General features: G+C 42.9%; 1 protein-coding gene across 1 annotated transcript in view; it reads left to right on the top strand.

The window, feature by feature from the left end:
• Positions 1–15,736, top strand: part of pik3r3b (phosphoinositide-3-kinase, regulatory subunit 3b (gamma)) — a 301,873-nt gene that overhangs the window by 147,095 nt on the left and 139,042 nt on the right. The window contains exon 6 of the mRNA XM_029686795.2: positions 2,936–3,021. Within this exon, the coding sequence (XP_029542655.1) occupies positions 2,936–3,021 (86 nt within the window). The remainder of the gene's footprint in view (positions 1–2,935; positions 3,022–15,736) is intronic.

Genomic DNA, 15,736 nt, shown 5'->3' with positions numbered 1-15,736 from the left:
TTATATTCTCAGGTATACTGTATACTGACATGTGGCTTGCAGCTACAGTCAACTAATGAAAATGTAAACAAAGCATGTTACCCTGGAGCTTTAAGATAAAAACCTGCTAGCCAGCAGCTTCAATTATGTTTTTATGTTGCTGTTGTTGATAGTGATAGTGACCATTTGATAGTGACCATTTGATAGTGACCTGCTGTTCCTATCCTCTTCATGTACACTCTCAAGTCTATTTTAGAAGAAGAAGAAGAAGAAGAAGAGGAAGTTTAGAATTCCCTGTGCACTTGTAGGCCTTTGGGCATGAACTGATAGAGCTGCGTTTACTAAAAGGAAAGGTATGCAGTAATATTTGGCTCGGTGGTAATGTTAACATCCTGTCAATGTAAATCGTAAGCTGAAATGGTCAAGCAAAGCATTGACCTGGTGAGCATGCTGTTTATGTTTCACATACACTGCAAAAGCTCACTGGGAGAATTGCTCTGTGAATTGCTCTGAATCAGTGAGGAAAGTCTGTTTCTGGCTTCTCTTTACACATAAAACTGGAATAAGAGATCACAGTCAATGAGGCAGAACCTGTGATATTTGTGTAGCCTCTTCCACTCGCTCTGCCGTTCCCCTCTGATGTCACCAGGAGGAGTGAGCGTGCTGGATTATCCCAGAATGCATTGCTCTCCCTGGCCCTTCACTCCGTTGTGTTGTTGATATTAACTTTGACCCATGGTGTTTCAGCCCTCTGACCATAACCACCAGAGAACCTGATGGAGGCCAACCTGAGTCTATTTGTCTGACCTTTACTGGGGAGTTTAGTATGTCTCAGTGTCTTGTAGTGCACTACTTTTTACCCAGTAGCGTGCCATGGTTCTGGGGCCTGGGCCTTCAGTGAAGTCCTACACAGTCCCACCCGAATTAATCCACCTCTTATTACCATCATTATGATGCCCTGGCTCTAGACACTATACATTTAGACAGAAACGCAGTATAACCAGGCGTTGCGTCACCTTGAAATTGACATTTTTATTCAGAGAATTGCAGGGGAAGAGTCCAATACCTTTTCATTGTGCAGCTTCGTTGCCTTGCTCGCTTGTTCATTGAGCTGTAGATCAACTCGGGTGTCCCCAAAAGTTTTCAAAAGCACCATTGCTTGTAAGTGCCCAGCCGTACTTTGGTGTCTCGTTGCTGCCTTGGTTAGACAACTCAGGTTTGCAAAGCCAGTGTAGCTCCAAACACCAAATTGATCACTTGCAAATAATAGGCATTCCCAGCAGTACAGTTTGCAGTGCTTCTCAGAGCCTGTGAGACATTCATAGTTGAAAGTGGCGAACTAACCCCTTTCCCGCCTGTGACAGGCTTTGTAGCTTCGGCGTCTACCTCTCCTGACAATGTCTAACTTTTCTTGAAAAGTTCGTCTTGAGAATGGCGTTATAATTATATCCTCGACCAAATCGATATCTTCTCCTTCCGCCATTGTGGGTTGAAAAAACAGCTTAGTAGTACGCAAATTAATTTGTTGATCAATTTCAGTTTCCTAGTTCTGAGACCTGCCTCTCAATATTGGTAATCCAATCAAAAGACGTGCACGCACTACGCCTGCTAGCTGGCTCCTGTGTAACACTGGAGCCAGCCAGCAGGCGTACAATAGCCAACTCTAAAGCTGATTGGTTGACACTAAATTTTAATTTCCATTCACTTTAAGCTACAAGCACCCGCACTATTGATTCTGAAGGCCTGAGGGCAGATTTTAGACCCCTGGCAACACATGATGGCTGAATATGATTGGATAAAAGATCTAACATAAAGACCAGCCCTCCAAATCTCAACCTGGGGCTGGAAGCATTGCAACCAAGAGGAAAGCTATGAAATGAAGAGTATAACTCTTACTCTGGGGAATAATTTAATACATATTTGTGGGAAAATATATTTAAAAAAATATATATATATTCTGATGATGTTTAGGCCAGCAGAGAAGGCCTTGCTGGCCCTGACGGCCCACCACTGCTTTTACCATTTGGTACTCAGACGTAAACTCATTGGATCGAAAGTAGATAGGAACGGCAGGGCAGGGAGGAAGTCTTCTTAACCCTTTAGCTCTAGGCCAGGCAGAGAATTCTGACAGCAGAGATTATAGAGTGTTAAGTAGTAGTAGGTCATAGAAGTAGTTCAAGATCAATAGTTCTTGAAATCAGATTAACTGTGAAAGGAAGATGAAAATGTAATCCAGTCATCTGCAGGGTACTGTAAATAGTGCGTTTAGTGTTGTGTTTGCATGCAAATGTCACCATATAGTTTACTGTACATAGTAACCATAGCGTAAACATAACATCATCTCTCTCTTCCGCACTTGTATTTCATGTCAGAGTTGTGGCCTGTCAAACTACTGTCGTGAGAGCACCGCACGGCAGGCAAAAATAGAGAGAGTTCATCAGCTTCCTCAGAGAGAGAGGTCACATATGTATCCATCACAGGACTTGAATTATAGGAAATAAATACATAAGTAAATCAACACTTTCTCTGACCCAGTACCAGGCAAGAGAGGGAAGGCGGGAGAGAGAGGAGAACCAGAGGAGTCTGTCTGCCTGAGACATTAGTTTACCATCCCATGGTGTGACCTGGGCCTTTTCCCCTCAAAATCCCCCACTTCCTCCTTTTCCTACTTCACTCCTGTGATCTGGTTCATTACCAAGATACTATTTCTAGAAGAAGCCAATTGGTTCCATTTACTACTGCAGTTCAACCATACTTATGGATGTTATGGTTATAAGAAGAATGACATTCTCTCTCTCTCTCTCTCTTTTTCCCAGTTAGATTTGATTTGATTTGATTTGATTTCTCTTTCTCTCTCTCATATTTACATCCGTGACCGTGTTCTCCTCGTGCTTGAACTCTTGACATATCTGTCCCTTCATTTGACCTCAGACCCTGCCTGTCCCTCTCCCTGCAGTGCGGACGTAAACCCAGAGCACCATGTGAAGATCATGGAGGCCCTGATTGCAGCCGGGGGACTGGTGGAAATGCAGGCAGCCCCAGGTAGGACACTGCCTTTTTGGACCTGAGCTATAATCTCTCCGCCCTTCTCTCTTTCCTGATACAGTTGAGTGTCATGGTCTTTTACATGGCTGTGTCCCAAATGGCACCCTATTTCAGATATAGTGCACTACTTTCGCCCAGAGCCCATAGTAAAGCCTAGGTATTTACTTCAATAGAGAGTACAGATGTCCTCATTTTAGGCAGGGCCCCATGGAGAGAAGCACAAGATTGAACTTCACTCAACTTTCTAGAGTTTTTTTCCCAGTTAGTTAACACTACAAACGTTTTCCTTTACTGTTGCAATTGTGATCGAATCAACGCATTATTAGCCACTTTCAATGCAACATACCGAAGCAAAACAATATAGGCAAGAGATTTTGTTCAGGGCAAAACATACCAGAGTAGGATTCTAATGTGCATAACTCCTGTACTCGACACAGGAGTTATTTTATTTTGTACTGGACTGTGTTTATGTCTGTGGTCGTGAGTAGATGCGCTTGCTTTAAGATCCGAAAGCTTTTGAGAGGGTTTATTCTAATGTTCCCTCGTTAGATTGTAACTCATCTTGCTCTCGCTAGCATTAGTTGTTAGTCTTGTTGTTGTGATGTGCATAACTGAAGGACAGAGACTACATGTTCATGGTTGTTTGATCAATAGGACTGTAAAGTTCCCAAAATGTAAGAGGACTCTCGTGGTGTTTACATATTTGCAGAAATCCATTCAGGTGTATTTCGGAGCGTTTGGCAAATAACATTCTGATATTCTAAAGTTGCACTGTTGCAATTGCCTGTAAAAATACAATCCAGTTGAAAGTGAATGATTGCAGGCCCGTGTGGCAAATGGCTTGTTTGTATGAAGGTCCACTGTAGCTCTGATTGGCTATAGCGCACCGGTCTGTGTAGACTCCGGGACAGGACAAGACAGATGTTTTTATTCGGTTTTATTTACTGCAGTTTCTATTACTTACTCTATTACTAATGCACAGCCACTTTCCCACTCTATATTGCTATAGAATTTTCACAAATGCCTTAGTATACGTAATTCCTAAACATTACAATAATTTATCAAACGTGAAAATGACCCTATCTAAGTGGTCGCTTTAAATGTAACAATGGATCACACTCACCAAATGATGATCATTTGAAACTTCACTTATTGTTGAAAGTTGTTCTTGAAAAGGGAGAAGCTAACAAATTGGCAACAACAACACCTGCTGCAGCTGCTGGTATCTAGCCGACAACAAAAGCTAGTTAGCTAGACCGTGGGAAAACTACTTCTCGCTATTGCGCAGTGATTTTTATATATATATTTTTTATTTTTTATTTTTATGTAACCTTCATTTAACTACGCAAGTCAGTTAAGAACAAATTCTTATTTACAGTGATGGCCCACTCCGGCAACACTGAGCCAATTGTGCACCTCCACATGGGACTCCCAATCATGGCCAGATGTGATACAGCCTGGATTTGAACAAACTATTATTCAGGTGTGCACCAGCTCATGTCTTTCCTTTCCAACAAAAACTGAACAAATATCAACATTATAGAAATTAATAGTATAATTATAATTATTATTATAATCATTATTTTATAAATCCTTAAATCCTTCTCTGATGGCATTGAAGGCCCATTGTTCCCCACTGTGTTTGGGTTAGTAATCATTTTCCCTCAGCAATGCATTTTTTCACTATTCTGAATGCCTAAAGAATCCGTACATTGTTCTGAAATATGAACACAGAAATACTGGACATTTTGGACGATGGTGGTGATTTGACAAAATTACAATCATGGTCTTGAATTGGACTCACATTTTGCTGGTCTCGGTCTTGACTCGGTCTTGGACCCCTTGTCCCCCTCCCGGTCTTGACTTGGTCTCGCCCTCCTCTATTTGGTCTTGAATCGGGTGGTCTCGAACGCAACACTGTTGTAGGCCAAACCGTTCGAATGCTACAGGCGTTTTTGCGAGAAGACCGATTTTCGGGATGTCTCCTGGTCTTACAAACAGAGCTGTAGCTCTGTCACTTTCCACTGCAGATGTGGAAGGGCAACATAGGCAAATGTGGTGGATTGAGACACAGCCCATGCCAAAATATCTCTGGCTTAAATTGACGGATCTTGATGGGGATTTTTTTGTTATGTTACTTAGATGGGGCGGCAGGGTAGCCTAGTGGTTAGAGCGTTGGACTAGTAACCGAAAGGTTGCAAGTTCAAATCCCCGAGCTGATAAGGTACAAATCTGTCGTTCTGCCCTTGAACAGGCAGTTAACCCACTGTTCCTAGGCCGTCATTGTAAATAAGAACATGTTCTTAACTGACTTGCCTAGTTAAATAAAGGTTAAAAAAATAAAATAATAAAAAATCAAATAAAATGACGCACCGTTGTGTCAATAGACTCTAGGGGGTTTTAACTTCAACGAATCACTCATCTGTAATTATGAAGTGCTTTGAAAGGTTGGTCATGACACATCAACTCCATCATCCCAGATACCCTGGACCCACTCCAATTTGCATAGCGCCACAACAGATCCACAGATGACGCAATCTCAATTACACTTCACACTGCCTTCTCCCACCTGGACAAGAGGGGAAATAACTATGTGAGAATGCTGTTCATAGACTGCAGCTCAGCGTTCAACACCATAGTCCTCGCCAATCTCATCACCAAGATGGGGACCCTGGGACTGAACACTGTAACTGGATCATGGACTTCCTGACGGGAATACCTCATAATGACAAAGTGAAAACATGTCTTTTGACATTTTTGCAAATGTATTGAAAATAAAATACAGAGGTATCTAATTTACATAAATATTCACACCCCTGAGTCGATACTTTGTAGAAGCACCTTTGACAGTGATTACAGCTTTGAGTCTTTCTTGGTACGTCTCTAAGAGCTTTTTTTCACATCTGGATTATGCAACATTTCTCCCATTGTTCTTTTCAAAATTATTCAAGCTCTGTCAAAATGGTTGTTGATCATTACTATACAACCATTTTCAGGTCTTAACAAGCAGAATCTGTGTTTGAAATTCACTGCTCGACTGAAGAACCTTACAGATAACTGTGTGGTACAGAGATGAGGCAGTCATTAAAAAATCATGTTAAACACTGTTAACACAGAGTGAGTCCATGCAACTTATTATGCGACTTGTTAAGCACATTTTTACTCCATAACTTATTTACGCTTGCCATAGCAAAGGGGTTGAATATTGACTGAAGACATTTTGGTTTTTCATTTTTTTAAATTAATTTGTATAAAAAAATAAATAAAAAAAAACATCATTCCACTTTGACATTATGGGGTAATGTGTGTAGGCCAGTGACAACACAATTTTAAAGTTTATCAATTTTATATTCAGGCTGTAACACAATAAAATGTGGGAAAAAGTCAAGGGGTGTGAAATACTTTCTGAAAACACTTTAGCTACATTCCTGTGTATTTTGTTCCTCTTTTTCTTTTTATGATTTTCTTTTCTCTCTCTACATCATTGGGAAAAGGGCTTACAGTATAAGCAATCATTTCACAGTTAATTCTACACCCGTTGCGGTGGCAGTGTGTCTGTAGAATGAAATTGTTGGTGTTCTGTCCAAGGGCAGGCTGGTTCTAAAAGGCATGGCAGGGTTCTGGCAGAGAGCAGACATTCTGTATTATGTCTGTCCTGTAAGAAACAGCCCACTGCCATCATGGGGTGTTTGTTGGCGGTTTTAATGAAAAGACTTGAGTAGCTTTCCAAAGCTGGACCATGTAGTTCATTTAACTTGTGTATTTCTCACAGTGGGAAAATGCACAACCTCTAGTGGAAAAGAGACTTTTGGTTTAAGAAATGTCCTGAGCTACTGTAACAAATTGTGCATAGCATGAGATAATAGCATACGTCTTCCTCCATTTGTTTGCTTTGCCATGAAAGCTGCGATAATGTAACCAGATATCTGAATTTGTCCGTCTGGGCTGCCAGTATTTATGTCGAAGAAACATCTCTGGAGAGTCAGCCAACCTCAGTAACACAGTTTCTCTGGACCCCCTGCAAGGTTATTTTAGTAGGTGTGTACATCTGGACACCAGGTGTTACTTTACGATGCGTTATAAAGGTTTTGTATAATTTCAGCCAATAGTTCTGAAAGTAGTGCTCACGAGTCAAAACTGGTCCCGAAAATTGTGCACAATGGTGCACATCTTCTAATTCGTAAAATATTTAACGCATTTGTAAGTGCCTGTTCAATGTAACTATAAGATGACCACCTCTCCTCCCTTCAGCTGTGATCAGGAATGTTGGGCCCTATATTAACCCTTTGTCTGTGCTTGGCTTGAGCCAGGACAAAGGCACAATAACTCAGAGCCAATCATCACACTCAGCATGCCTGGAACAGAGAGGGGTTTATGGGGTGGCTTTCACCACCTTGAAAGTCAGAGTCAGGGGGCTAGATGGGGGTAATGGGGGCAAGACATAGGGTTAGTGGGACATCATTTAGGAGAATAGAAGGGAGGGACGGGAGGAGCAATGAAAATGGAAATCAGTATGGGGTTGTTGGGGCCTTTATTTCACTGATATATCATTAGGACTTTGCATTCCAGCAGCTCTTACACTAGGGTCCTTTATGCTTTAATTACTATAAAAACAACATTTAATTTGGCATAATTACCTAGCAATTACATAGTAATGGAGTTGAAGGTTATGGTTATTGTTACATAAGTAGTGTGGAACGGTCCTTAACAGCACATTTTTCCAGTATAAAGTATTCAGCCTCCAGAGTTACATTGTGTGGAATGAATCACAGTGCCCTTTTTAAGTGTGTGTGGATGATGTGTGGGTTGGCAGAGTTACATTAGACCAACAAAGAGGTCACAGGAGTCCTGTCTATTTGTCTCTGATATGCAACATCTTTTATAACCTGTTTCACACAAACCCACTAGACGAGCTCTCTGAGTGGATGGGATGGAATCTCTTCAAGATCATCTTGACATTTTGCGACTGCCTGAATGACTGTCCAATCAAGCATACGGGATCTCCATACCTCTAGTATCACTAGCTATGATCATCTTTGTCTCTATTCTGTCAACTCAAGATTAATCATTTAAATGTTTTACGTTGCAGAAGTAAAATCCACAGGCATTTTGTTTGTCAGATTGAATCTCAGTATTAAAAAAAAGGCCAGTAGCCACAAAGTGTGGACAGTGTGGACATGCAGGTACACAATTTGTCTAGGTCAGCTATGTGTCTTTGTTTGTGGGGAGAAAGAGAGAGGTCAGATTCACGTGTGAACACTTTTCTCCCCCACTGGATCCGTAACCAGCACCCCTACCACCCCTCACTCCTCCAGCTTCAGAGTCTACATTAGCCCGAGTCAAAGGTCAGACTAGCTCCCATGGGTGTATCATTAATCCCTGATTAGGCCCAACCAAGCCTACTGCAAATGGAGTCTTAAAATAATGCGACCAGATACGGTCCTAACCTGAGTGTTCAAGTTTGTGTGTGTGTGTGTATGTGTGGAGCAGGATCGCTTGAGTTTTACACCTCGGTGGATCCAGCCAGTCAATCTGTCAGCCATTACCATGACGCAATACTAACGTTGCCAACCAAGAAAAAATAAAAAATAAATAAAAAAACACCCCATTTCACATTTATGCCATTTTCATCTTTCCACTGCTGACGGCACGCAACCCCTTCCCACAGCCTAGCAAATGTAACACACACACCCTATACCCCCCGCCCCTTCCCGGCCCCAGGACATTTATTTGGGCCTTAATGTGTTCCAGGCAAGGAAAGTTTGTTGGTAAAACATTGCGTTTAAAGGCAGATCTTGTGGGCTTGCGTTTGGCTTCCATCGTCTCGGATGACTAGCCCTGTCAGATACTGATGGATTCATTGTGGCTGTGAGCATGTTGCTCTGAAAAAAAAGAGGGGAAGAGGGAGAGAGAGATACACCTCTCATTCAACATCTCCTCTCTCTCTCTGTTTTCATATCCCCCCCTTCTCTCTCCCTCTTTTCTTTTCTCCCTATGTTTATAGCAGGGTTTACAAACAGTACCCATTCCAATGTTTATAATGTTCTCTATTATATTGCAATTGCATTCCATATCCCATATATAACTAGTTCAAATGCTGGAGCCCATTTGCAATAAAAAAAAATCATGATTTTTAACAAATAACAACAAATAACAACAAAACATCACGTAAAATAATGTGGAATGTGTCTATGTGAGAATGGTGCAAATGTGGTGGAGAAACGAAACTCCGGCTGTTTCCTTTAGCAAGTTCATGCTGTATGATCATTATCTTTGTGTGTGTGTGTGTGTGTGTGTGTGTGTGTGTGTATACAGGCCTGTATGCTGAACTTAAGTTCGCCCACTCGCCATCCATTCAGAGCAGGTCTCTGTCGCTCTGGTGTTCTGTGTTAGAGCATACTGTATAAATAGCATTACAAGTAGCATATCTGGTACACAGAGACTGTCACGAACCCACTCCACCAAGTTATTAGTGAGCATTAGTCATCCGGGCATCTGATTGTTTTTGTGATTGGAGAGATGTGTCATGATGTAATTCAACAGCTGTGTTAGCGTGTGTAAGATAATAATAATAATAATTTGGTGGCTGTGTATATTTGTCGTATTTCACACATGTACGGTTGTGTATCAATACGTGTGTGTGTGTGTGTGTGTGTGTGTGTGTGTGTGTGTGTGTGTGTGTGTGTGTGTGTGTGTGTGTGTGTGTGTGTGTGTGTGTGTGTGTGTGTGTGTGTGTGTGTGTGTGTGTGTGTGTGTGTGTGCGTAAGAGAGAGGGGATCGTGACTATGTGGATGGATAATGCTAAGACAGACAGGATCACATATCATTGACAGGTGTCTCTGTTGGTGGCAGGTTTGCTTTCAGTCTCTATTCCCACTGGTTTCTGTATGTCTCTCTCCCTTCCCCTCCTCTCTCTCTCTTTCTGTCTTGATGGCTGACTCGTGGAGTATGGTGGCGGTCAGAGAGAGGCCATGCATGAGAATGGCCGAACAGTTGGCCCGCTGGTTGACCATTTACAGTGCAGTTCACTTAACCACAACCAAGTCACTAGAGTGACTGAGAATGAATGTGGGTGAGAGGGTGAGAGTGTGTGTGTTTGTGTCCGTATGACTTTAGAGGTTACGGTAGTGTCCTTTAGAGTGTGGCATGGGGCGGAAAGTGGCGACATATCCTGTAATCCTTCTGTGGGGTCAGCAGCAATGCAGTGGTCTAGTTCATGGAGCTACTGCAAAGCCACTCATCAGGAAGAGGTATCTGCGTGTGTGTGTGTGGACATGTTTAACAATACTTTTGGGGACCAGACATAACAATTGGGAACATTATGCAGGTCCCACAAGGAAAAAGGCTCTTTCTAGGGGGTTTCTGGTTAGAGTTAGGGTCAGGTTATAGGTTAGGGGGTTAAAGGTTTAGATCAGACATGCCCACAAACTAGATTTTTGGTTGCGTTGTTTCCTTCAAACGAAGTAAACAACGCTCTACCTCCTGGAGATTTACCCTGATGCTGCCAGTGGCTTGCAACTATCAACAATGATGCTTACAGGTTGAACTGATGGGTCATCTATTTCGACGCCAGGTAGAGGTAACCTAATGCTAGCTAGCTTACTAGCCTATCTGGACTAAGAATGATGCTTACAGGCTGAACTGATGGGTCATCTATTTCGACGCCAGGTAGAGGTAACCTAATGCTAGCTAGCTTACTAGCCTATCTGGACTAAGAATGATGCTTACAGGCTGAACTGATGGGTCATCTATTTCGACGCCAGGTAGAGGTAACCTAATGCTAGCTAGCTTACTAGCCTATCTGGACTAAGTTAGCTAGCTAGCTAAAGTCCTGTATTGAACTCTGAACGCCATTAGATAACTCGTATAGCTATCTTTTGGATACACACTGCCAATCAATTGAATCTATGCCATGGTAGTCACTGCTAGACTGGTAGCTAGCTACCTTCATGAGAGTAAACATGTTTGTTTGTTAATTTTATCTTTGACATAAGCTAGCTAACTTTAGCAAATGACAGTAGCTCAATTTGTTGGCCATACATTCCACTCTTTCTTGGAAAACATTCCATTACTGTTTGTATGTTGGTAGCAATGATGTGCCACTATGTGCATACATCGTCTATGGTTGGTAAGTTGGTTCTCAGCTGGTTAGCAATCTTGATGCCAATTTAGTGATGCTAGCTAGCTAGCTGATCATTTTAAAATGTCTATGTTAGGTGTTCTAAACTAGCCAGTGTAATAGAGATCAATACAATTAGTGCTGTGGTTAAATTGTGAATTGTTGTGTATTTTGTTGTAGGTGGTAGGGAACCTGATTCCACCTCTGGCTCTGCACAACGTGAAGCTAAGTGTTTGTATGTGTTTGTGTTATGAAATTACATGTGAGTAGAGGTAGGCTGAGGACCACAGAGTACCATCCAGACCATGTAATCAATTTAGTCTCTTTTTACCCTTTCTCGCTGTAAAACTCAGGTTAGTCGAGTCCTTCCACAGTGCCCTGCTGAAATATACCCAAAAGCAGCTGCATTTTGAGTACACGAGTACACGAGTACACGAGCATGGGACACACCTTGGAACAAATCAAATAATGTATTTGTCACATGTGCCGAATACAACGTGTAGACCTTACCTTGAAATGCTTACCTTACAAACCCTTAACCAACATCGCAGTTCAAGAAAGAGTTACGAAAATATTTACCAAATAAACTAAAGTAAAAAATAATTAAAAAGTAACAAAATAAACAACAATAACGAGGCTATATACAGGGGGTACTGGTTAGTCAAGGTAATTTGTACATGTAGGAAGGGGTGAAGTGACTATGCATAGATAATAAACAGCCAGTAGCAGCAGTGTAAAAAACAAATGGAGGGGGGGGGGGTGTCAATGTAAATAATCCGGTGTCCATTTGAATAATTGTTCAGTAGTCTTATGGCTTGGGGATAGAAGCTGTTAAGGACCCTTTTGGTCCTATACATGGCACTCCGGTACCGTGTGTCATGCGGTAGCAAAGAAAACAGTCTATGACTTGGGAGACTGAGGTCTTTGACAATTTTTGGGGCTTTCCTCTGACACACCTATTATATAGGTCCTGGATGGCAGGAAGCTTGGCCCCAGCAATGTACTGGGCCATACGCACTACCCTCTGCATCGCCTTGAGGTCTTATGCCGAGCAGATACCATACCAGGTGGTGATGCAACCGGTCAGGATGCTCTCGGTGGTGCAGCTGTAGAACTTTTTGAGGATGTGGGGACCAATGCCAAATCTTTTCAGTCTCCTGAGGGGGATATGGTGTTGTCGTGCCCTCTACATGACTGTCTTGGTGTGTTTGGACCATGATAGTTCGTTGGTGATGTGGTCACCAAGGAACTTGAAACTCTGAACCCGCTACACTACAGCCCCATCGATGTTAATTGGGGCCTGTTCAGCCCACCTTCTCCTGTAGTCAACGATCAGCTCCTTTGTCTTGCTCACATTGAGACAGAGGTTGTTGTCCTGGCACCACACTGCCAGGTCTCTGACCACTGGGCAGCTCGCGGCTGGGCTTCCCTTGGTATTCCATAATAGTATTCAAGCCCTGCCACATCCGACGAGCATCAGAGCTGGTGTACTAGGATTCAATCGTAATCCTGTATTGACGCTTTGCATGTTTGATGGTTCGTCTGAGGGCATAGCAGGATTTCTTATAAGCGTCTGAATTAGTGTTCCACTCCTTGAAAGTGACAGCTCTAGCCTTTAGCTCGATGCAGATGTTGCCTGTAATCCATGACTTCTGGTTGGAATATGTACATACGGTCACTGTGGGGACGACGTCGTTGATGCACTTATTGATGAAGCCGATGACTGAGGTGGTATTCAATGCCATTTGATGAATTCAATACCATTTGATGAATTGAGGAACATATTCCAGTCTGTGCAAGCAAAACAGTCCTGTAGCGTAGCATCTGCCTCCACTGACAACTTCTGTACTGAGCGAGTCACTGGTACTTCCTGCTTTAGTTTTTGCTTGTAAGCAGGAATCAGGAGGATAGAATTATGGTCAGATTTACCAAATGGAGGGCGGGAGAGAGCTTTGTATGCATCTCTGTGTGTGGAGTAAACATGGTCTAGAGTTTTCCTGCATTAAAGACCCCGGCCACTAGGAGTGCCGCTTCTGGATGAGCATTTTCTTGTAATGCTTATGGCCTTATACAGCTGGTTGAGTGCAGTCTTAGTGCCAGCATTGGTTTGTGGTGGTAAATAGACTGCTACAAATAATATAGATGAGAACTCTCTTGGTAGATAGTGTGGTCCAGAGCTTATCATAAGGTACTCAGGCGAGCAATACCTCAAGACTTCTTAATTGCGCACCAGCTGCTATTGACAAACAGACCCCTCGTCTTACCAGACAGCTTCTCTGTCCTGCTGGTGGAAAATCCCGCCAGCTCTATATTATCTGTGTCGTTGTTCATCCACGACTTTGTGAAACATAAGATATTACAGTTTTTAATGTTCTGTAGGTAGTATAATCTTGATCGTAGGTCATCCATTTTATTTTTCAATGATTGCACGTTGGCGAATAGAATGGATGACAGTAGGAGTTTATTCAGCCTACGAATTCTCTGAAGTGTTTTCTTCACGCAAATGGCGGGGATTTGGGCCCGTTCCTGAGAAAGCAGTCCTTCCCGTCGGACTCGTTAAAGAAAAAATATTCTTCCAGTGGGGTGAGTAATCTCTGTTCTTATGTCCTGAAGTTATTTTCTGTCATAAGAGATGATAGCAGCAACATTATGTACAAAATAAGTTTAAAAAATAAGTAAGATCGTCACTGGGGACTCCGGACAGTAGATCGTCGCAGACGGCTCTGGACTGTAGATTGTCGCAGACGGCTCTGGATTGAGGATCGTCACCGGAGGAACCGGACCGTGGATTGTCGCAGGGGGAACCGGGCCGTGGATCGTTGCCGGAGGACCTGGACTGGGAACCCCCGCTGGAGGCTCCGGACTGGGAACCCCCGCTGGAGGCTCCGGACTGGGAACCCCCACTGGAGGCTCCGGACTGGGAACCATCGCTGGAGGTTTCGGGCTGCAGACCGTCGCGGTAGGCTCTGGACTGGGAACTGTCGCCGGAGGCTCTGGACTGGGAACAATCGCTGGAGGCTCTGGACTGGGAACCGTCGCTGGAGGCTCTGTACTGGGAACCGTCGCTGGAGGCTCTGTACTGGGAACCGTCGCTGGAGGCTCTGTACTGGGAACCGTCGCAGGAGGCTCTGGACTAGGTACCGGACTGGTGACACACGCGCACTTCAGGGCGAGTGCGAGGAGCAGGCACAGGACGTACTAGACTGGGGAGGCGCACTGGAGGCCTGATGCGTGGGACCGGTACAGGTTGCACCAAACTGGTGACACGCTCTTCCAAAAGCCTGCGTTGCCGCATATACATTGCCAACTCCATTCTCCGGTATCCCTCCTCGCACTTTTCTATTAGCAGACGCTCCCAGGCGGGCTCTGGCATTCTCCCTGGGTCGACCGATCACCACTCTACCTCCCCAAAAAATCACATGTTTAACAGACTGTCAGATGGGTACGTTACATACACACACACACACACACACAGACACACGCACAGAGAGACTCTGGCCGTGAAGCCACTCAAAGAGTGTCTCAGGGGGAGTTGGGATATGCACAAAAAAAATGTTTGCGTAACAGAGTTTGGGCAGCCATTGTCTTTCCCTCTCCTACTGATAAAGACGGTTGTGGTTGATATATTATTGATTATGTATTTTAAAAACAACCTGAGGATTGATTATAAAAAATGTTTGATATGTTTCTGTGGACATGACAGAAACTATTTTAAATTTGTCTACGTTGTCATGACCGCTCTTTCCTGAGGATTTCTGAACATAACGCGCCAAACAAACGGAGGTCTTTTGGATATAAAAATAATCTTTATGGAACAAAAGGAACATTTATTGTGTAACTGGGAGTCTTGTGAGTGAAAACATCCGAAGATCATCAAAGGTAAACAATTAATTTGATTGCTTTTCTGATTTTCGTGACCAAGCTACTTGATGCTAGATGTACGTAATGTTTTGTTGAGCGATCGATAAACTTACACAAACGCTTGGATTGCTTTCGCTGTAAAGCATATTTTCAAAATCTGACATGACAGGTGGATTAACAAAAGGCTAAACTGTGTTTTCCTATATTGCACTTGTGATTTCATGAATATAAATATTTTAGTAATATTGTTTGAATGTGGCGCTATGCAATTCAGCGGTTGTTGATGACAATTATCCCGTAAACGGGATGGCAGCCATAAGAAGTTAATCAGACCAACCATTTTCAGCTGTGCTAACATAATTGCAAAAGGATTTCCTAATGATCAATTAGACTTATAAAATTATAAACTTGGATTAACTAACACAAAGTGGCATTGGAACACAGGAGTGATGGTTGCTGAAAATGGGCCTCTGTATGCCTATTCCATCAGCCTTTTCCAGCTATAATAGTCATTAACAATGTCTACACTGTATTTCTGACAAATGTTATGTTATTTTAATGGACAAAAACATTTTATTTTCTTTCAAAAACAAGGACATTTCTAAGTGACCCCAAACTTTTGAACGGTAGTGTATCTCTCACTCCTCTTGTTCCATCTCGTCCTGACCTCATTTACAAACCTGTTATTTTTTCCCTCTCTTTCTCAGTCCCTCTCTCGCCCTCTCTTCTCTC

Source organism: Oncorhynchus nerka, linkage group LG17 (genome assembly GCF_034236695.1).
Source record: "Oncorhynchus nerka isolate Pitt River linkage group LG17, Oner_Uvic_2.0, whole genome shotgun sequence".
NCBI lineage: Eukaryota > Metazoa > Chordata > Actinopteri > Salmoniformes > Salmonidae > Oncorhynchus > Oncorhynchus nerka.
The sequence above is the reverse complement of the archived record's forward strand: the minus strand, read 5'-3'. Positions and strand labels throughout refer to the sequence as shown.